Below are 21,248 nucleotides of genomic sequence, written 5' to 3'. Positions count from 1 at the left end.
CCTTATTCTAGACCCAAACTCTCTGATTTATGTACCCTATGCTAGAGTAAACTGCTTGAAAACCATATCCTTCACAGTGGCAGGTACCTAAATAGCCCATATGTGGCAGTACCCCCCTTCCCGGGCCTTCTGGCCCTGTGATGACAAACATTTTCGACAACATCATCGGTGACAACCCAAATTTTTCATCAAAGGTAACAAATTGAACAAGCACAGTTACAGTGCCTCCAACAAGGACATTGGCCTGGTATACAAACATCAATTACAGAGAAGAAGTCATAATTAAGGCTCAAGTTTTTGTGCAACAACAACAACAAATGCTGCATCATGAAATTTCAGCTTAAGTGTCAGCAATGTTCCATTAGGTCTTCTGCTTTGTTTTACAGTCGAGCTCTGTGACGGGTGGCGAGAATGACTTTTCGAGGATCCAAGTTTTGAATTTCGCTGTGTATTTAGCTGCTACTTGAAAAGCATACAGATGATCATTTCAACCTTCTTTTTACGTTGAGATGTTCTCCCATTTCTGAAATTCTTTACTTCGAAAATGCGTCGCTACTTTCCGGAGTCCCCGCGTCCCCGAGTCCCCACGTCCCCATTTCCCCTGTCCCCGCGTTCCCGTCCCACTTTTCAACACAGCCATCGAGTCCTTCACCAGAACAAATGAGCCCAACAAATCAACCTGCTCCCAACTGAGTGGCTTCGAAGCTCAGTTGGTAGAGCATTGCCCCGGCATCGCAGAAGTAATGGGTTTGAAGCCTTTTAAAGTTGCCTGAATTTTTTAGGTGTCTATTATTAGAGACAATTGCTTAAATTGTCCAGATAATTGTGAAGATCACTTCCCTCTTTTGCCTAAAGATTTTTCTGCTTGTAACTTTACAAAATGAGGGGTGGTCCACAGGGGTAGTCCATGGATCGAGTCCACGACGGGGTCCATGCGCCAGGTCCACAGGGGTGGTCCATGGACCTGGGGTCCATGTTTTGTATACATCCAGTTCATTGGCGTTTTAAATACAAAATATTGTGCTATTGTAAAATGATCGAAATATCTCTACCTCTAAACATCATTTTAGGCATACATGTAAGGTTAGCGTTAGTAAAGGCTTGGGCTGTTTCCACAGTCAATCTGCATTTGTGATGAAGGAAAAAACATGCATGTACCACTGTGAACAACCTAAACACATTCCAATGGCAATATGTGAATTCTGTTTGGAAAGCATTTTTGGTAAATTCCTTATATAGTTTTATCAGTTTCATGCCAAGAAATCTCAGTGTACTGGTCATAGGGCTTCTCTGAGAAGTCACACCAGTCCTGTAAATATACATTGTATGTTTCAGTCAATGCATCCAAAATGATGCAAGTGCAGGAGACAGCATCTCAGCAAGTGCCAGTTATCAGTTGTGCCGCGAGCACTGAAAGTGAGTTATTAATTTCAGCCTCTAAACAATCTCCTTTGAAATTAGGCATGTCGTTGTATCCCATTTTGCTAACTTCATTCCTTTTTCCTTTTATCTCAGTCTGTGGTTCACCAGTTTAGAAATTATAAAATAGTAACGTAAAATTATTATTATTATTTCCTGAACCCAGAGCACAAAAATGAAGGTGTAAATTAAAAGTGTAACATTTCGTTCAACTCAATCAATTATTCAAACTTCATCACCCACCATAAAATGTGACTGTTAATGTCATTTTGACTTAGGTTTTTGAAGGGCACTAAAATCATATCGTACATGTTGGCTAATTCAAAGCAATTGACTCTATTTAAAGAGGGCTTCAGTGGTAAGCAGGTCTCAATCAACTCCCTTATGTGACCTTTGGACGTGTTACTTTTGGTGGACACAACTTTTTATTTTGATCTGGGTTCGGGAAATTAATCCAGTGATTCTGTAGCAGGAAGAGAAGAATATTTCTGATTGTGTATTAGATTTTGTCATTTCATTGTATCACCTTACTGTCTTTTTGGTGTTACAGATGGTACACAAGGACAGCAGATTTCAGTAATTAAAAATGGTTGGTAAATATTTCTCCTAAAACCAAGCAATAACGTCCTCCACCCCCCACCTCATTGTACTGTGTCTAAGTGCATCATCTTCACCCTTCACAGTGATGGCTTGTAGTCCAGACTTTATTCTGATTTTCTCCAGACACAATTATTGTCAGGTTGTTTTCATGGTGCTGTATAAAACATTGACTTCTCAAGTGTATATTTTGATTGAAATCCCTCACAAGACAACTGACGAAAATAATAATTATTGGGATTTTATTATAAAGTTTGCATGAGTTTCAAGTACATAACTCTTACATGTACTAATCTACATTAAGAGGCATACTGTTACTTACAGCCAGGGATTTTCCCAATTTTATGTAATTGAAAAAGAAAGCAATTTTAGTGCACTTTGAGAACTTTAAATCATGCAAGAAAAAACAATTCAATTAAAGGGACCCAGTCAGGGTTGCGACTGTGTTGACCTCGACACTAGTTATATTAGTCGAAAAGCGTCTCCCTCAGCCCAAAATCAAATTGCGTGTGGAGTTTATATGCTTGAAATCTGTTTCAATCCTTTCAGGTTTTCATTACATTTTAAGTCTACAAGTGAAAACCTGGTTCACTCTGTACTTCAACTCATCCTACGTGATTATTTAACAAGGCCCACCTTCAACCGACAGGCATTGCGAGCCGTGGAACAATTTTCGTATATAATAGTCCCCCCAAAGCTGAAATTCATCCAATCAGGTTGCTATGATAAGCAATGCGAATTTCCATAACAAAAACAAATGGTTGAAAAGTCTGTCAGGTGGAAGGTGGGCATTTAGAGTAACTTTACTAAAAAATGGTGTTCAGTGGACACGTGTAACAACTGACCGTGTTTTAAGTGTGTAGTAGTATAGAAATGGCTAACTAAATAAAGACATTAAAATGCTTTATTATTTTACAGCTATGGAAGTTAAGGCATCTTATAATATTTAGTAATGGTTAAAAAACGAGCAGCAGTGTTTTATCGGGTTTTTAAAACACAAGGCGTAGCCGAGTGTTTTTAGACCCGATAAAACACTTACTGCAAATTTTTTGAACGGCTTAAAAAACATTCCACAAAGAGCATGTCCCTCTGGACTCAAAACAATGGTTCAAATTGTGAGAGGTGAATATTAGCATACAAGAAAAACAAGCTACACATGTATACCCTATTAGTATTCTTTATACAAAGAATACTAACGAGGAGTAATCAGGATATAAAGCTCATACACGTGACGTTTTATCAGTGTTTTGATAGGCTGTTAGGCTCATGAATTATTAATGAGTTTTTTAATTGGTATCAAAATACTAGGTGGTGACAATTCTGCCATGAAAGATGAATCATCCTTGATGGACCTCTCACAAGTTCAGACATCGTTTTCCTTGAAAGGTAAGCTTTACATCGACCATAAAGGTCCACTAAATGAAAACACTAACTTTGAGAAAAATTTTTTCTCAAATTCAATAATAATGATGTGCTCATTTTCATAACAATAATTCTTTTACGGTCTAATCAGTCTTCTACCTTTCTTATTCACTAAGTGTTCTTCCCCATGACAATGTCGTGTTTTTAGGGTGTAACAGATTCATTTTCTAGCCAGTTGTAGGATACCTCACCCATGTTGGACATTGTGAACAAAAAGGAACAATCACAAAAAAGTTCTATCTTGCAGTTACATTTTTGATTCCCAGCCGTCTTAATTTTTTTTACTCTTTTTAATATATCAATTTCTTCATTATTATCATTGCCAACATTAAAACTCTAATATTTTATGCCATTTCTTTTATTTTTTTGTAAAGGTTTAGCAGGCATCTCCCCTGATGTGACAGCAAAGATCGTCAGTTCTTCACCTCAGAACAGTCCTGCTGAAGTGAAATGTCCCCCCACTACAGGTAAAAGTTTATTTGGGAATGAGTGAGAATTTATCGACGAATCACTGAATAGATGTTTTATAAATACCCAACAGAGTGCTGATCATCACAAAAACGGTTGATATGCCTTAGCATGCTGTCATCTCATTACTTTTGTAGGCTCTTAGCACATGGGCATAACACTAATAATTTGTTGGCGAAGTATGTTATTCTTGTGAAAAGGTCTGATCATTGTGATCATTGTTGTTCTTAGGCGAAGTTTGAAGCTGGTCAGACGTTTGACCCAGCAACTCCAAGTGGACTTCAACACAATCCTCATTACTTTCAATGGCATTTCCTTAAAATTGTGTTTCATTTCCACAGCACTTCTTCACTCTGTTTGGTCAGTTCAAACCTATCCGTCCAACATTATAAGGACTTGTTGAACCAAAGCCTTACTTGTTTATTTCTTTATTAAATTTTACATTAGATGCTGTGAGTGGAGATGATGAAGAAAAAGCCAAGAGTATTGATGGAAAGCCTTGTCCAGGAAACCGATCAGGTAAAATAGAGAAAAGTATCATTTTGACGAAGTGAAGTCAGCCTTAAAATGGGAAGAAACAAAAATAAGCTTTTAAAGTGCATATGACTCAAAAACATTTATTAGCTTGTTCGAAAGAGCTTTCAAAATGGTGAAGAAGAGCATTTACTTTATTGTGATAGCACTCTTGGTAGCCGAGCTATTCAAGATTTTGATGTATGCAAATTTGATGACTTGTGTAGTCACATAGTGGACACAAAACTATGTAAAATCACAAAACGTGGAATATCTTTGCAAATACTAAGTCTGCAGGGTTGAAATTTTGCATAGTTGATGTGCTACCAAAACTACACATTGTAATTGTGATTATGATGTCACCATAGCAACATACTCGTTACCAGACCTCTACCTTTCTGATATCGAAAATGCCTTCTTTGTTGCTTTAGAGTCTAAAAGACTTCCTTGTGCTTGTGCTGTGTAATGTCCATATTTGGTCACACGGACTGAACGAACAACCCTTATTGGGGAGGAAACTCTGATTTCACCCTTTGGATGGAGGGGGCCTGGAGCCCATTGCATTGCTATGGAAACGTCACACTGGGCCATATCATGAAACTTTGTAACGAGTATAGGAACTGCAAAAAGTTTCAGTTCTATACAGAAAAAGTCTTTAGAGATATTCCATTTTTTGTGATTTTACATCATCTCGTGTCCACTATATGACGTCACAAGTCGTCTAATTTGCATAAATCAAAATCTTGAATAACTCGGCAACCAAGAGAGCTATCACAATAACATAAACGCCGTTCTTCTTCATTTTAAAAGCTCTTTCGAACAAGCAAATATATGCACTTTAAGAGGGAGGATGTTCTCTTTGTTATTCATATGCAGTATAATAACCACTTCAACTAAAGAAAGCCAGTACTGCCACAACCACCGACGGGTTGGCTCAGTTGCTTGAGTATCAGACTACTGTTCGGGAGGTCGCAGAATCAAAACTCCGACCGGTGGCTCAACAGTCGGGTTCTTTAATTACCTTTGACTTCCAATCCGGCTTGAACCGGCCATACTTAGTATTTTACTTTGTGTAATGTCAGACAATTTTACTCTTCAATGGGGACCCCTGGGAGTCATTGGGTTAAATGACTGAGGTGAAAGTGCTGCGTCAGTAATGACATCTGCGACTGGGTGGTTAGATTCTTGGATAAGGACCAATGATGAACTGAAGGCCCCGTCCCACAACCCTTTGAACAATATTCATAACCCTGTGGGACGTAAAAAAACGCACACACTGTTTGTAAAGAGTAGGGCATGGAGCTCCCGGTGTTGTGGTCTGCCCTCTGTAGTATATATAATGGTTGGGAGGGTAAATGCTCGGAGATATTAACTACACCAAGCTACTCTAAAATGTGAGGGTAAATAAAGACATGATACAACAACAATATTTACTTTATTGATACAAAGATTTAGAGAATATGACTGACCCGCAGGTAGCGTGAGCTAATCTAGGCGGGCCAGACTTACAGTTTACTTAAGGATGAGTTATAAATACAAATAAAACCGGGAGAAACGCAAGTGAGAGAATAGATAAACAAACGACGGAAGGAACAGAATATATGAACAACAGCAGATAGCAGTACATTGAAAAAAAAAGTAGCTATTTGACTAATCCTACTTTCTTTATAATTGTAGACGTTTCAATATAGTCATTTTCGTTTATCAATATTTTAAAAAAGGATTCCAGGAATTTCTCTTTTGTAAGCTTTCGTCGTTAAATCTCTAAGACGTTGGGGTATCTCATTCCACAATTTTACGCCAAATCGGGAAAAGGAACGCTTTTGTATTTCTAATGAGTTTTTTCCAGAGGTGGAGGATCTCGTGTTGTATGAGTGGACGACGGATAATTTTTGAAAGAATTTTAAGATGTTTAAACGTGTGTCAACATTATTGACATCATGCATCAAGTAGGAGACAGACTCATAATACAGAAACGTCAGTGGAAGGACATTTGTGATATGGTATTTCATTCATCGAGTCCTTTACGGGAGCACATGAGCCCAAGAGTAGCTCAGTTGGTCGAGCATTGCGCTGACATCGCAGAGGGCATGGGTTCGAATCCCATTGAAGCATCGTGAATTTTTCAGTTTCTGCGCTTACGTTCTGCGCATCTCCAGATACTCGGACTTCCTATGGGTGATGCTTACTAATGCTGGGATATTTTTGCGCGGTTTAAAATTATGCAGAGAAAGTAGATCTTAGTAAGTACTATTGGTATCCAAAAACAAAATTGGGGGTAACCGTGCATTCTTTAGAGATAATTGAGCTTCAATTTGAGAAAGAACTCCATACATTGCTTTGTATTTTAGAGCTTTATACAAATATTATTCCTGAATTATCTGTGAAAAATGCGTGGTTACCCCCAATTTTCTGTTTGGATTTCAATAACACTTGGGAAGATCTACCTTTCCTGCATAATCATAAATCAGGGCAAAAATACCTTTGAATTAGTAGGCACCGTCCTTAAAGTGGCTCAAACCGGTTCAATAATTTATAATTTAGACGGAATATGTTATTAGAAAGATTAACTCTACAACACTGTTTCACTTAATGGCAATGCCATGGTACCGTATGAAACACCAATAATTGCTTAACAAGATTCTTATATTAATTTGACGTAATAAATTACCATGGCAACAAAGAACCATCTAGAAACGCCCTATATTTTGTGTTTAAGCGCTTATATCTCAAAAACGAACTTGGTGACCCCCATTTTTTATTTCTGAAAAGTGATTAGAAGGCTAAGATGAAACTCTCTGCAAAGTTTAAAAAAATCTCTGGAGCAGTTCTAGAGGAACCTTAAAATTTTTCACTTGTTAAGGTGGCTATGAATCTGCTACAGAGAATTGTTTTTAAACATTGCAGAAAGTTTTATCCTAGCATGCTAATCACTCTCCAGCAATAAAAAATGGTGGTCACCGAGTTCGCTTTTGAGATATACGCGTGTAAAGACAAAATATAGGCTGTTTTTAGATGACTCTTTTGTTGCCATGGTAACCCGTTACGTCGAGTACATGTTGTTAAGCATCTATTGGGTGTTTCATATGGCATCATGACATGTTACCATTAAGTGAAAAAGTTTGGTAGATTCAATCCTTCCAAATAGTATAGCGTTAAAACTGGTTTGAATCTCCTTTGATTGAGTGCGAGGATCACTCCTACCTTTCGTTCATGATATGATAAGTAGACCAATTGTATTTGGATTCGTGTAATTGTATTGTAAATTATTGTAAGTAGTGCAAGTACAAGTAGTGTAAAGTGTAGTTAAGTAGTCAGTATGGTGTAGGTATACATGTAAGTATAAAAAATTAACTAATTAATTAAAAAAGATAAAATATTCTTAGCCAATCAGAGGATGGAGCGCAGTAGGGAAAAATCATAATTTTGAGTTATTTGGAAAGTTAAAGAGATTTAAGCTTAGAAAAGCTAAAAGAATTGTGGATTTTTGCGTTTAGAGAATTAAAATTGGGAAAAGGCCTTTCAGTGTTTGAATTGCTTCCTAATTTGGCACCGTAGGTAACAATGGACAGATTCAACTGTGGCAATTCCTGTTGGAGCTTTTAACCGACCGAGACAGTCGCCATCTGATTATGTGGGTTGGAGAGAACGGCGAGTTTAAACTCAATGATCCGGAGCAAGTTGCGCAGCAGTGGGGAAGAAGAAAGAACAAACCTGCCATGAACTATGAAAAACTAAGCAGAGCTTTGCGGTATTACTACGACGGAGATATGATACATAAAGTGCACGGAAAGAGGTTTGTGAAAAATGACTAATGACTGGTCCCGAGGGAAACAGTTCAATTTGTTTCCCCGAGGCGCAGCCGAGGCAAACCTTGAAATTCGAGGGGCACAAAATGAACTGTTTCCCGAGGGACCAGTCATTAAGTGATTTGTTATATAGCACAAAAAGAAAAACGTGCAATGGTAACGACAACGGTGATCGTCGGTCAACATTCGCGGGTAACAGTGACGTCATAGATTTTGCACTGTTGCCCGCTCAGGGACTTTTGGCGGGAAACAGTTTTATTGTTAGATGCCACGTGACCTCGAAGTAACCAATGAGAGTGCGGGCTGCTGGGGGAAAAAAACAGCTATATAACAATACTGGTGGTTACCCCGTTATCTGTAGCAAGAGCTCACTTTGAGCTTATTGCTATCCCAGGGAATGGAGGTTGAAGTATCAATGCCTGTTGGTCTTTTGCCCATGGCTAAGCAACTGGTTTCCCATCCTGTATGTTTATTTTATTTTGGATGCTGCTGTCATCCCCCATTCCCCTTCTTGGTTTTCTTACTAGACTCACAAAATACTTCAAAGAGACTTTGAGGCAATGAAAGGATTGTAACAGAGATAGCAATGGATGACACAAAACAATACTATTTATTAAAAGAGGAAAATGAAATCTGGTACTGCACGTGCGGCTTGTATTTTAGTACATTTTTTTACCGCCCTCTGCAACCTAGTTCTCAGGGCTTTTCTCCGCCTATATTTGGCCGGGCGCAACTCTCAGCGGAGGAAAGCCTGGGAACGATGTTACGATGTTGCCTCTACGAATGCAACAACGTCAAATTGCCAATTAAGGTTTGGGTGACAACGTGAGCTTACCATAGTGGATCTTTCGTTCTAGCCTTACTTCAAGCCGTTCGCACCGATACATTTATTAGAATCCTTCGCCCATATTGTACAATATGAACGAGATGGAATATACGCGAAAAACTTATGATAGTGCAAATTTCGTTGATGTTGCCTTTAGGTAAAAAAAATCGATTAGTAAAACTACGATCTAATAAAGCCTAATATTCTTCAGAAATCTTCACATCCAAAGGCCTAATCGTTGAACGTTGTCTTGACAGCCAATGACATCTAGGCTTAACTGACAGTCGACCGATACCATCACGATTTATTTGACCAATCACATTAACGACCAGGGTGTTTATACCATCTGCTGACGTTACACAAATCATTTGACTCTGAAGGTGACTTCCGCTCGGGTTGTCGAAACGTCAATGTCAGGTCTACTTCACTTAATTAAACCTTTTTTTAAAGACAAGCCATGGGACAAGAAATTGTGGGGTGTCAAAGACGCAGGGTGATTATGGCATCGATACCGACTACAAAGAAGAGCACTTTATTGGAGTAAAGTAGTTAGGAGACCTTTATCTAATGTAATTTTCTTCATAAAAGCCCTGGAGATAAAGAAGCTCGTCAAGGGTTATAAACGGTAGAATTGAAGATTATGAGCCGGTTGTTGAAACAAATTTATATCAACAATTTAAAAGTCCAACTTAAAGTGCAGTTTTCAGCAATCGTATAACCTCCAGAACATTTTTGAAGTGCGTTGTTGGAAGTGGAAAATTCATTTCTTCTCTGCTTCTTGCCTTCTCGACTCTGTTTTAAACAACCTTTGTATACCAGGCCCTGGTTGTTCGAAATGGGGTGGATAAATCACTATCCACTGGACAACTCAATTGGTTTTGCTGGTGCTTATCTGCTGGATAGTGATTTATCCGGTGGATAGCGTTTATACACCTTTTGAACAACCGAGGCCAGGTTTGCAAAAATGAAGATGATTTGGAGCGCAAATTAGTGCATGTAAGGCCAGCTGAACTTTGTTTGAGTAATCGCTATCTTTGTTACTGTAGTCGTTGTCTCAGACGTCATCGTTTTGTAATGTCCCTATTCAATTCACCAAAGACGGTTAGGTATTTTTACAAAGAAAACTCCAAGTTCAGAAAATGCCATTCTACAAGCAGTATCACTGGAAACACTCTTATTGCGTTGTCGGTTGTATCTGGTATGAGTATTAATCCTGTTTATATCTCGTAGGTTTGTCTACAAGTTTGTGTGCGACCTAAAAAATCTATTGGGTTACAGCGCAGGGGAGCTGAGCAGACTTGTATTAGAAGCTGAAGAAACGGCGAATGACACAGAACAAGCTGCCAATTGAGGACATAATCTACTGTTAGAAATAGCTATATATTTTCGTTTTAGTAGATGAACAGCCAACCTAGTCGGTCACTCGCTCTCGTACTTGAGCCTGATTCGATTAATAATCCTGTAATTCCAGACTGCTATTTTCATTTGTCCCTCTGACATGTGGCTTCTTTTTTATTACTTCTGTTGTATTTATTGTTTCGTTCTACAATACCATACCCCGTCTGGAAAGCTACAGGGTCTCCCCCTGATTCACGCATGCGAGGCAAACCCATGCACATGTAAATGAAAACCTAACGAAATTCGAGGTAACAATACCAGTTCCATTCCACCCCGGTTGAAGTTGAGACAAACATGGCGTCAGCCTCGCCCACCATTTTGAAAAATGACTTGAACTGCGCCTGCGCCTGGGCTTGCTTTCTTTCTTGTGTTCGCGTTGTAAGTGCGAAGCAGACGACGCAGTCCAGCTGTGCTGCTTGTGACCTTTCAGTAGTGTTGATTTCTCTTGTGATTTTTCTCGAAAATCTCTCTGAACGGCTAAAGAACTTAATCTGAGTTAAGGTTCTGAAAACTACATTTGTAATTCTCCAAGCGAGAGCGGCCCTATACGATGTCTTGGAATTTACGCTTCGCGGCATTCGTCAAGGTAAAGAGGGGTGTGCGTTTTGCGGGAAACGTGCGCGTTACCTTCCGCGCATACGCATATTTAACTATTCAAAGAATTGTACCTTTTTATCTGAAACTTAAACTTTCGATAAGCTGAGAAAACACAAGCACGTTTCAAAATTTGAGTCTTCGATCTAAAAATCACGCGTGACATAAGTTGTGTAATGTAAAGTAACTGCTTAAAATGTCAGATAAAGCAGATGTCATATCATCTTGCTGACGTAGTTTTTTTTATGGTGAATGGCTATGGCTGTGCCACTAGAATAAAGCAATGAAACAACAACTGTTTGGTGTCCTCTTTATTCACTTTACAAACCGAAAAATATAGCAGAAGGTAAAGTCAAACAATTGGTTCTTCACAAGCAGAAGCGAAATCCTCCCCATCTTCCTCTTGTACTTTGAAAAACAGTCGCTGTTGTGCACAAAACAAAGATACATTCAATCCATTGCATCGTGAACCCTGGTGCATACTTGTTGTCATAGAAACTTGATTCATTTGCATTTGAATGACCTTCATTTACATAAGGCCTCGTTTTGATGACGAGGCTCGGATCCTCATCCTGTACCCGAGGAAGATATTTTCTTCTGTTTGCTTTAGTTTATTACCCGAGGTAACGGAAATAAAACGTAAAATAAAAGGAACGGGAGTTACTCGCACTCGCATTTTTTTCGTTTTAAACCTTGAAAAGAACACTATAAAATCTTCTTTAACAACTAGTACTCGAATTTTTCATAGTTATTTCAGAGTTGTCTGGTTGGCACAGTTGGTAGTGTATCAGACTTCAGTGCGAGAGGTCGCAGGTTCGAATCCGCGCTAAGGTAAGTTGGAGTCTTACAAGGTAGGTAGAATGACAACTCGGCTGCCAATAAGGTGAGTAGTGATAATAATAAAGGATAGGGGGGTAACATAATGGGAGGGAAAGTAAAGTAACAGGAGGGGGTGACATAACAGGGGGGGGGAACACAACCGAGGATGCATCATAAGAGGGGAAGGGAGAGGATGGGTAAGGTAGAGAAGGGGGAGGATGATAATAGAGGACCTGTCAAGGAGAAAGAAAAAATGAGGGGAAAAAATTTCTTCCTTTTTTTTTTTTTGTGGTTTTTTTTTTTTTTAATGGCAAGAAGCAAAATCAACCAATCAGGTTACAGTATTCCGTAAATTTAAGGTCACGTGATCAAAATTGGCCAATCAGAGCGCTTGAATTTTTTTAGGCCTATTTTTTACTGATCCGTGGTTGTAAATAAACATTACAGCTTTCTGATTGGTCAGTTTCGATCACGTGACCCAAATCGTGCAATCTGATTGGTTGAATTTGTTTCCTGCCCAATATTGCTAATTTTACAAAGGAAATGGCTGAACTAACACAAATCCCCATAAAATACTCAAATAAAAGCGTTCGCTTCTTACCGCTAAAAAGCCATCGGAGCTGGACAAGGTTTCTCCGTCCAAATTAGACTCTAAAATTGTTCATTCTTTATCCTTTATGGTTTCCGCGGAGAATGTCAGAGGTCGAACGGCAACTGTCAAAACAAGATGAAAATTGTTGATATCAATGAACTCATCAACTTCTAAGATCGTAGCCTATTTCTGACTCAACATGTTTACAAAATTATTTCTGTATTTATTGTACATTCGTTTATGTTAATTTATCATCCTTATTGTAATTGAGATGTTCAAGCTTCATATTTACTGATATTTAAGCAACATTACAATGATCATAACAAAGGAAACCAGCGCGGAAACAATAGAGAAAACGGCTTAGTCCAATAGAATATAACAATAGACCAGCCATTGTTTGTTTGTCATTGAAATTTGCATATGTATAATTCCTTCTTTTGTTTTAAGTCACCTGGGACCGAATGAAGTGAATGGATGTGACGTCACGGCGACAACAATGGCGTATCGGAACAAAAGAATGACGGCCATATTGGCAAGAAGTGAAGATCATATTAGCATTAGGACAAAAGAATATTTAAACTGGACGCCATTATGAAAAGAGAATGGGCCAAATCAGAGTAGTATCACAAAGGATTCAACAAAAGAGCCTAGAGCAAAACACAATGACAAAATCGTCCTAGTTCAATAGAAAGACACAATGGAGCTACCGTGCAGAGACAATATGGCAACTATTGTTTGATGAACAGTTAATTTTGGTTTGGTATTGTTGATTGTTTTTGTTTCTTGTATTATTACGTTACGGTGGCCGTAGTGGCAAGGCTAACAGTTCTGTATGAGCACTACTGAAGACAAAAGAATATTAATTTGATTGCATTATGAAAGAAGACTGTTCCAAGTCACAAAGGACGCAGCAATGGTGCTGGGCCAAAAAACAGTAACGAGAATGACGTCACGGCGGCCATTATGGTAAAAAACGGCCACATTGGTGAGCCCACTGGGACTTCATAAACACAATAGCATATGCTGTGACAAACAACTCATGATTAAAGCGTTCTTGATACGAAATCAAATTTAACTATTGTCTACGTAAAAACGTTTTCATAACATAAATAGTCGTTTTAAACTACATTCGTTACCAGGAAAAAAGAAGACGAATCCATGATTATTTCAGACCAGACGAGCTTTAGTCCAATAAACGCCACCTGCAATGTTCCTGAAAAAATAAATTCGGCGCTGTCAGTAAAATGTCACATTGAACGATGCATTGTTTGTTAGAACATGAAACGATATCACTTTTTCCAATACATCGCGGCACTGCGGCTTTTAACCAACAAGTCCTCGGCATTTTTATCCGGGAAAACATTTTTTAACTAAGCGCTTTAACAGGAGAAACCTTCACATTTTCTCTCGTATTTGCAAAATTTATCAAACGTGACTTTGCAAAGCGAGATTACATTTTCGCGTTTATTCTTTATTAAAAAGGCGTCGGTGTATGGAAAGACATTTGTTTATTCTCGGTTTTCACATGACGTCACGACCGCCATGTTGGTGCCCCTAAACAAAGGAAAGGTGGCCATGTTGGTGCCCCGACCAAATCCTCCGGGAATTTAACTTTATTATTATGCAAACGCTTCCTTTTGTTTTCGTTGAAAAACATGGCTGTTGATCACTTGAGTGAAAACCAGCAATAGGGTAAACATTAAGACATTTTTTGTTCAGATTTTAGTCTGTTCGAATGAGGGGCAGCAAATGCTTGTGAGTGAATTTTTTACGGGAAAATACTCTACCATTAAAGCTTCGTTCAGGAAAAAAAACGCCCCAATTCAAAAATGCAGCACTAATTCCCGCAATATTGATATGAAACTCTGTTCAAAACAGCCTTGGAAATTTATTTTCCTGGATAACATTGTTTAATTCGAAGTGGTTATTCTTCTCTTTCATTTAACTCTTTCTCTCTCTCCAGTAGTTTCGCTATACGAAGTTGTGCTACAAAAACGACAGATTGAGCAAAAAACTCCACCTTCAGGCACTCTACCGTAGCGTCTTACAACCCAACAAATACATTACAGACAAAAATTTGGTTTAATCAACGGAGTTGGTAATGTAAATTGGCCACCGTACAGAGATTCTACAGCTTTTAGAATCTCTGTACGGTGGCCAATTTACATTATCAACTCCGTTGATAAAACCAAATGTTTGTATACTACTTCCCCACCGACGCAGCACCACAGTTTCTTTAGAAAATACCCCCTTCATTCATTACAGACAAAAGACACCCTACACCCCAACAGGAATTATTGCCTTTTAACCCAACCCCTCAACAGGCTACAGGTATTACCACCTTTTAACCCTACCCCTCCACAGGCTACAGGTATTACCACCTTACCGCCTGTTAACACTCCTCCCCCACAGGCATTACCGCCTTTTCACCCTACCCCCCAAACAGGCTACAGGCATTACCGCCTTGTAACCCATCTTAACCTATGTTTGGCTCGGTTATTATATAGCATCAAAGGTTACTGCCGCGCACTTGTGGGATGAAAACCACCAGTACCAATAAGCTGTATTTTACCTTAACGCATGCGCAGTACGGTTTGGCGTTCCCTTTGCTCACAAAATCTATTAATCCGTGTATTAACTACATTAACTTTATTAATCCTCCAATTTAAGTGTAGCTAACAAACGTAATGCCTTGTGTTAATGTGCTGACAGTTCGAAACTTCTGAGCTAGTTAACCACAAGCGCGTCAGCTTATTTGATTAGTTACGAACTTTTAAAACAGAAACAAAACTTACGTCCACAAAACAGCCAATCAGTAGAAAGCCTATCAGTTTGGAGAGCAAAATCTCCAGTTGACGATGGGGGTTGCGAAGGATGCCATAACAGATCCACTAGTCGCCCAATCCAAATCTCGGAGTCAGATCACCGATGCGCCATATCCAGGTTCTTCTCAGCCTATAGGTGCCAAATAATCGACAAAAAAGCAAAGAGGTCAAGATTGACCGAGCGTCTTAAATTAAAAATAACTGAGGAAAAAGTGCTTCTTAATTCATACCTACAAATTGTTAGATTGAACCTTCATAAAAATTCTTAGTTCAGAGACATCACCAAATATATAGATCCAAGAACACAATAACCAAAATTTATATTCCAAATCTTCCAAAACAAGACAGTTATTCTGATAAAGTTGCGTTAATTGATGAGATGGATAGAATCTGAATCTCGCTCATCTTCTCCTATCCTCGTTATCTCATCTATATTTTATTATGAATTACCGCCTTTTTACCCAACCCCTCAACAGGCTACAGGTATTACCACCTCGCCGCCTATTAACCTAACACCCCTACAGGCATTACCACCTTTTAACCCTACCCCTCCACAGGCTACAGGTATTACCACCTTACCGCCTGTTAACACTCCTCCCCCACAGGCATTACCGCCTTTTCACCCTACCCCCAACAGGCTACAGGCATTACCGCCTTGTAACCCGTCTTAACCTATGTTTGGCTCGGTTGTTATATAGCATCAAAGATTACTGCCGCGCACTTGTGGGATGAAAACCACCAGTACCAATAAGCGGTATTTTACCTTAACGCATGCGCAGTACGGTTTGGCGTTCACTTTGCTCACAAAATCTATTAATCCGTGTATTAACTACATTAACTTTATAACTTTATTAATCCTCCAATTTAAGTGTAGCTGACAAACGTAATGCCGTGTTAATGCGCTGACAGTTCGAAACTTCTGAGCTAGTTAACCACAAGCGCGTCAGCTTATTTGATTAGTTACGAACTAAAAGTAAAGTAAAGTAAAGTAAAGTAACCATATTTAACGTCGATAACTCGTAACAGTAATTCAACTGACAAACCTGAGGTCGACGGTGCGCTCATTTTACTTCCCCCTCTCCATCAGTGCTCCGTTTTACGGGGATTTAAAGCTACTAGCTACACGGAAAGGAAAGAAGTCGAAACAAGGATGCGAGATCCGGGAATCGAACTCAGGACCTCTTGCACCAAGGCCGCGCACTAACCGACTGTGCCATCCTTGCTCCTCTGAAACTGTGCCATCCTTGCTCCTCTGAAACAGAAACAAAACTTACGTCCACAAAACAGCCAATCAGTAGAAAGCCTATCAGTTTGGAGAGCAAAATTCTCCAGTTCTAGTTCAAAAAATTCTCCAGTTCTAGTTGAGGATGAGGAATGCGAAGGATGCCATAACAGATTCACTAGTCGCCCAATCCAAATCTCGGAGTCAGATCACCGATGCGCCATATCCAGGCTCTTCTCAGTCTATAGGTGCCAAATAAGCGACAAAAAAGGAAAGAGGTCAAGATTGACCCAGCGTCTTAAATTAAAATAACTGAGGAAAAAGTGCTTCTTAATTCATACCTGCAAATTGTTAGATTGAACCTTCATAAAAATTCTTATATCTGAGACATCACCAAATATATAGATCCAAGAACACAATAACCAAAAGACAAGACAGTTATTCTGATAAAGCTGCGTTAATTGATGAGATGGATAGAATCTGGATCTCCCTCATCTTCCCCTATCCTCCGCGTTAACTTACCTATATTTTATTATGAATTACCACCTTTTTACCCAACCCTGAACAGGCTACAGGTATTACCACCTCGCCGCCTATTAACCTAACACCCCTACAGGCATTACCACTTTTTAACCCTACCCCTCCACAGGCTACAGGTATTACCACCTTACTGTCTGTTAACACTCCTCCCCCACAGGTATTACCGCCTTTTCACCCTACCCCCCAACAGGCTACAGGCATTACCGCCTTGTAACCCGTCTTAACCTATGTTTGGCTCGGTTATTATATAGCATCAAAGATTACTGCCGCGAACTTGTGGGATGAAAACCACCAGTACCAGTAAGCGGTATTTTACCTTTACGCGTGCGCAGTACGGTTTGGCGTTCACTTTGCTCACAAAATCTATTAATCCGTGTATTAACATGCAACATCTCTTTCAATAGTTGCATTCTACTGATACTTATTTACCAATTAAATAAAATTAAGGAGAACGCAATTTCTAATCTTGGGTGTCCTGTACATAGGGTGAGCTTTAGCAAGTCAGCGCCATCTTGAATTACGTAACACTTCCATGCACATCTTGGTTTTGATACATCAGTTGCGCAAATAACGATCGTGCACTACGTGTATGGTGTCAATTAGCAACAACACGCTAATTTATCTCTCAGACAATTTTAACAAATTCCAGATTTTCAACAATCTTAGTTTTTGTCACATCGTCACCTCTACTTCAAACTTTCCATTGTTGGCTACATTCCAGAAGCTTCATGTACTGATGCTTTTGATAGGCGTTCATTACACTCAAGTGTATTAAGACTTGACCAATCTAATTATTATGCATATTTTTATTTGAAGTAAAGCGTTTGTCCAATGTCTATGAAACTTAGCAGAAAGTTTTTTATCGGTGCTGTTATTGATTCGCCAAAATATTTTGTATCGCATTTTGGTCACGTGACCCTAAAACAACTTATAACGTTTATATCCTTTATTCAAAAATGGGGAACATTTATACTTCAAAATTTTGAAAACGTTTGGCATTTACACGTTTAGTACAACTGTGCCTATCGAATGCCGCCTTTTAATGTGGTACTCCGTATTTACCTTTTAAGATATTTGGATGTTTATCATGTCACGTGACCTATTTTCCTCAATTGTTCATTGCTCTTAACGTGTGGACATGATTAAAAGGCGGCATGACAAAGCCCTTGGAAGGGGTCATCGAATAATCAAGAAACAAGATTGATATAATGTAGCTGAATGTTCCCCATTTTTGAGTAAAAAATATAACTGTTATAAGTTGATTTCGGGTCACGTGACAAGAATGTGGTACGGGATATTTTGAAAAAGTTATAACAATACCGATAACTAACTGCCTGCCAAGCCTCATAGGTCCGGGACAAATGCCTTCCCTTCAAATAAAAATATGCATAATAATTAGGCTGGTCAAGCCTTAACACACTTGAGCATAAATTGAAAAATTAAATATTTTGAGCAAGAGCCGATAAAACGTAGATTTGATTTAGTAATGTACTATCTATATTTCGGCTGGCTAAACTAGAGTTTACATTGGATTGCTTCTATGTTCATAAATATATATATATTATTTCTTTCAATTATGTCATTAAACAGAACTTAGGTGACATGTCTTTCAACGATCTGCCCTGATTAGCCGCGGTGCTATTTGCAGTGTTTATAACTTAATTTTGGATTGTTATTAAAGTTTTATTTTCAAGTGTCGTCTTCTTGGGGAATGTTATTCAACATGAGTGGTCGACTTGGAAAGAATCTTCCTAATGGACTACTAAACGATTTATTCCATGAGTGCGCCTTGGATATGAGTTGGCTATAACCAGTCTCATATCCAACAAGTGCGAATGGAATAATTGTTTTATTAAATTCCTTAAACTCCAAAAGTTTGAAGTTGCGAAATACGAGCGAAAAAAGCGAGAAAATCCGAGCGAAATCGAAAAATCTTGAAGATGGAGATGCGATGTTGTGTAATACCTGGTGATCAGACAGACACAGACTCATCACAAAATCATTTCTTACTTTTTTGCGTACTCCTAAGCGTCAAAATTGATCCAAAGTTTCCACAAAAACTGGGTTTTTTGCTTTATACAGAGAGAAATTTCGCATCCCGGCGAAAATTTTTAGCTTAGCAACGCTTAGCGTAATCATTTGCCATATAAGGGCAAACTAAGGCGTATGAGCTTATAACCGAGATTGAGCGAACCAATCAGAGCACGAGAAACTGAATGCATTAACCGAGATCGAAAATTCAATAACAATTGACAGACCACGAGAATAACTCATGGTTATAGGTTTCTGGCCGAAGTCAAAATGGATGAGTGAGTCTATGTGGTGAAACTGATAAACTAGTCAACTCTACGCATACTCCAAAACTCAGTAACGCCACATTTGTTTATAATATGAATATCTGTGTAATCTGAATACTGCGCACCTATTGACTGTCAACTTCATGAATTATTAATGAAGACAACGGGCCCGTATATGTGTAAAACAAAACAAAAAAGGCAAGGGGTGCCTAAAACACCCGGCTGGTATGTTAGCTACACCATGCTGATGAGGCCCAGCAAAGCCGAAACAGCTGTCCATGGCTGCTAATTGACCGGGTGAAATGGTTGTGCGCATGCGTGATGTGTTGATTGCACCAGGTAACGGTTGGTGTTACGGTGTGTCACCTTGGATAGTGTTGAAGACGCGCTATGATTGGCTATTCAAACTCCAAGTATCCTTTGCTATTCACCTTAGAGAAACATGCGCGGGATTTGCGCCCGAAAATATTGTAGTCGTTGCGGTAATAAATGAGTTAAAATCAACTTTTTTTGCTTTCTTATCTCACTGTTTTCGTAAATTCTGAAACAATTTTTCATGGCTTCGCGGCTTGGTAACCACCACTAGCCACCTCCAATTCCGTAAATAGTTGTTAATTATTCACTGCAGTAATATATTGATAACGCGCTTTGTGAATTCGGCACCCTGCGCAGTCATCGTTTGAAATGTCACGCAATGCTCCCTCTTCGCAGTCTCTTTGACAGAGTGTTGCGTGACATCCCAAATGACGGCGTCAAGGAGACCATTGTGAATCTGAACCGTGCTTGAATTGCAAAGCGTGCACCTTGAGGTACCTCAATCATAAAGTACTAGAGTTTGTGTTTTGTTACCTCAGTAGACGAAGAATCTTGGTGTTCAACTTATGAAACAGACTTCAGCCATGTGAAGACCACTGGACATAATGATGAGGGCGCACTTCCAGAAGCAGATTAACTTTCCTTGGTATCTTATTTGATGTTATTAAAATAACGCTGCTAAACTCTTCTTGATTATTATCTGAAAAGAAAGCATATTAGCGATTACCCTTGAAGCTCGTTAAACTAAAATACATGTTGTTTTAAACTATTTTCTGCTTCTTTTCAGTATCAATTGTTGTGGCTGTGTTGCCTATTATAGCCTATGCATGGAATAGAGGCCGTCGGTGACTGATCAGATACTAACCTTTCTGCTTTCCTTATCAAAGCACGAACTGATCTGGTGTACACGAAAAATTGCACCAAATGCAGTCATGTCTGAATCAATGCAAGGTCAATGCCAGCCCCACTTTCATTCATAAGCAAGGTCACCAAGCCAACAAATATGCAAATGAGTTGAAGAGCCGCACCAAAACTAAGGGCCTGAGTTTCTCTCTCAAATTGAACGGGAAAATCAAAAGCCGTTGTTAGTAAGATATTTACTTCATCTCTAGCTGTTTGAGACAAGCAAAGAAAACAAACTTTAATGTTTATTGGTCATTATTGACATTTTTTTCTCTTTAGTTCCATATTGCATAAATTAGAACACTAAAAATTTGCTTGAATAGGAGATGGGCACTTCAAGGTTAAATAATATTGTAATGAGTTACACGTCTTATTTCGCCTGTAGAGTGCAATGTTGACAGAGTAACCTTTGCTTAGGTATTTTTATTCCTTGGTCTTTGGTCCTGTTGTTTCACAGCGCATGTACTAAAACAGTGGATAGCGTTGAACTCGCGCGCTGATTGGCTACTCAAACTCCGGACATCTTTTGCTATTCAACTCCGCGCAATTCGCACGGAATTTGCTCCCGAAAATGTTGTAATCTTGCTGGGATAAATGAGTTAAAATCTTGTTTTTTGTGCTATATTATCTCACCTGGATATTTTAGCCACCTGCACTTCGGTGAATAGTTGCTAAGCAGCGCATTATAA

At 39.0% G+C, this 21,248-nt stretch overlaps 1 protein-coding gene and 1 long non-coding RNA gene across 8 annotated transcripts in view; one reads left to right on the top strand and one right to left on the bottom strand.

Annotated features, from left to right (window-relative positions):
• Positions 1-11,341, top strand: part of LOC138028549 (protein C-ets-2-like) — a 20,489-nt gene extending 9,148 nt beyond the window's left edge. For 4 of the 7 annotated variants that reach the window (XM_068876140.1, XM_068876138.1, XM_068876136.1 and 1 more), the window contains exons 7-13: positions 1,336-1,416; positions 1,970-2,008; positions 3,325-3,402; positions 3,813-3,905; positions 4,354-4,425; positions 7,978-8,215; positions 10,285-11,341. In XM_068876140.1, coding sequence (XP_068732241.1) covers positions 1,336-1,416; positions 1,970-2,008; positions 3,325-3,402; positions 3,813-3,905; positions 4,354-4,425; positions 7,978-8,215; positions 10,285-10,405 — 722 coding nt within the window. In that variant the 3' untranslated portion in view covers positions 10,406-11,341. The remainder of the gene's footprint in view (positions 1-1,335; positions 1,417-1,969; positions 2,009-3,324; positions 3,403-3,812; positions 3,906-4,353; positions 4,426-7,977; positions 8,216-10,284) is intronic. The other 3 variants (XM_068876141.1, XM_068876143.1, XM_068876142.1) reach the window with 1 other exon arrangement.
• Positions 11,342-11,355: 14 nt separating this feature from the next.
• LOC138028548 (uncharacterized) lies at positions 11,356-16,524 on the bottom strand. The gene is made up of 5 exons (XR_011127674.1): positions 16,326-16,524; positions 15,253-15,412; positions 13,594-13,670; positions 12,467-12,579; positions 11,356-11,470 (listed from the first exon to the last, which is right to left on the bottom strand). It is a non-coding gene; the product is annotated as an uncharacterized lncRNA (long non-coding RNA).
• Positions 16,525-21,248: the final 4,724 nt, after the last annotated feature.

Source organism: Montipora capricornis, chromosome 13 (genome assembly GCF_036669925.1).
Source record: "Montipora capricornis isolate CH-2021 chromosome 13, ASM3666992v2, whole genome shotgun sequence".
NCBI classification, from domain to species: domain Eukaryota; kingdom Metazoa; phylum Cnidaria; class Anthozoa; order Scleractinia; family Acroporidae; genus Montipora; species Montipora capricornis.
The sequence above is the reverse complement of the archived record's forward strand: the minus strand, read 5'-3'. Positions and strand labels throughout refer to the sequence as shown.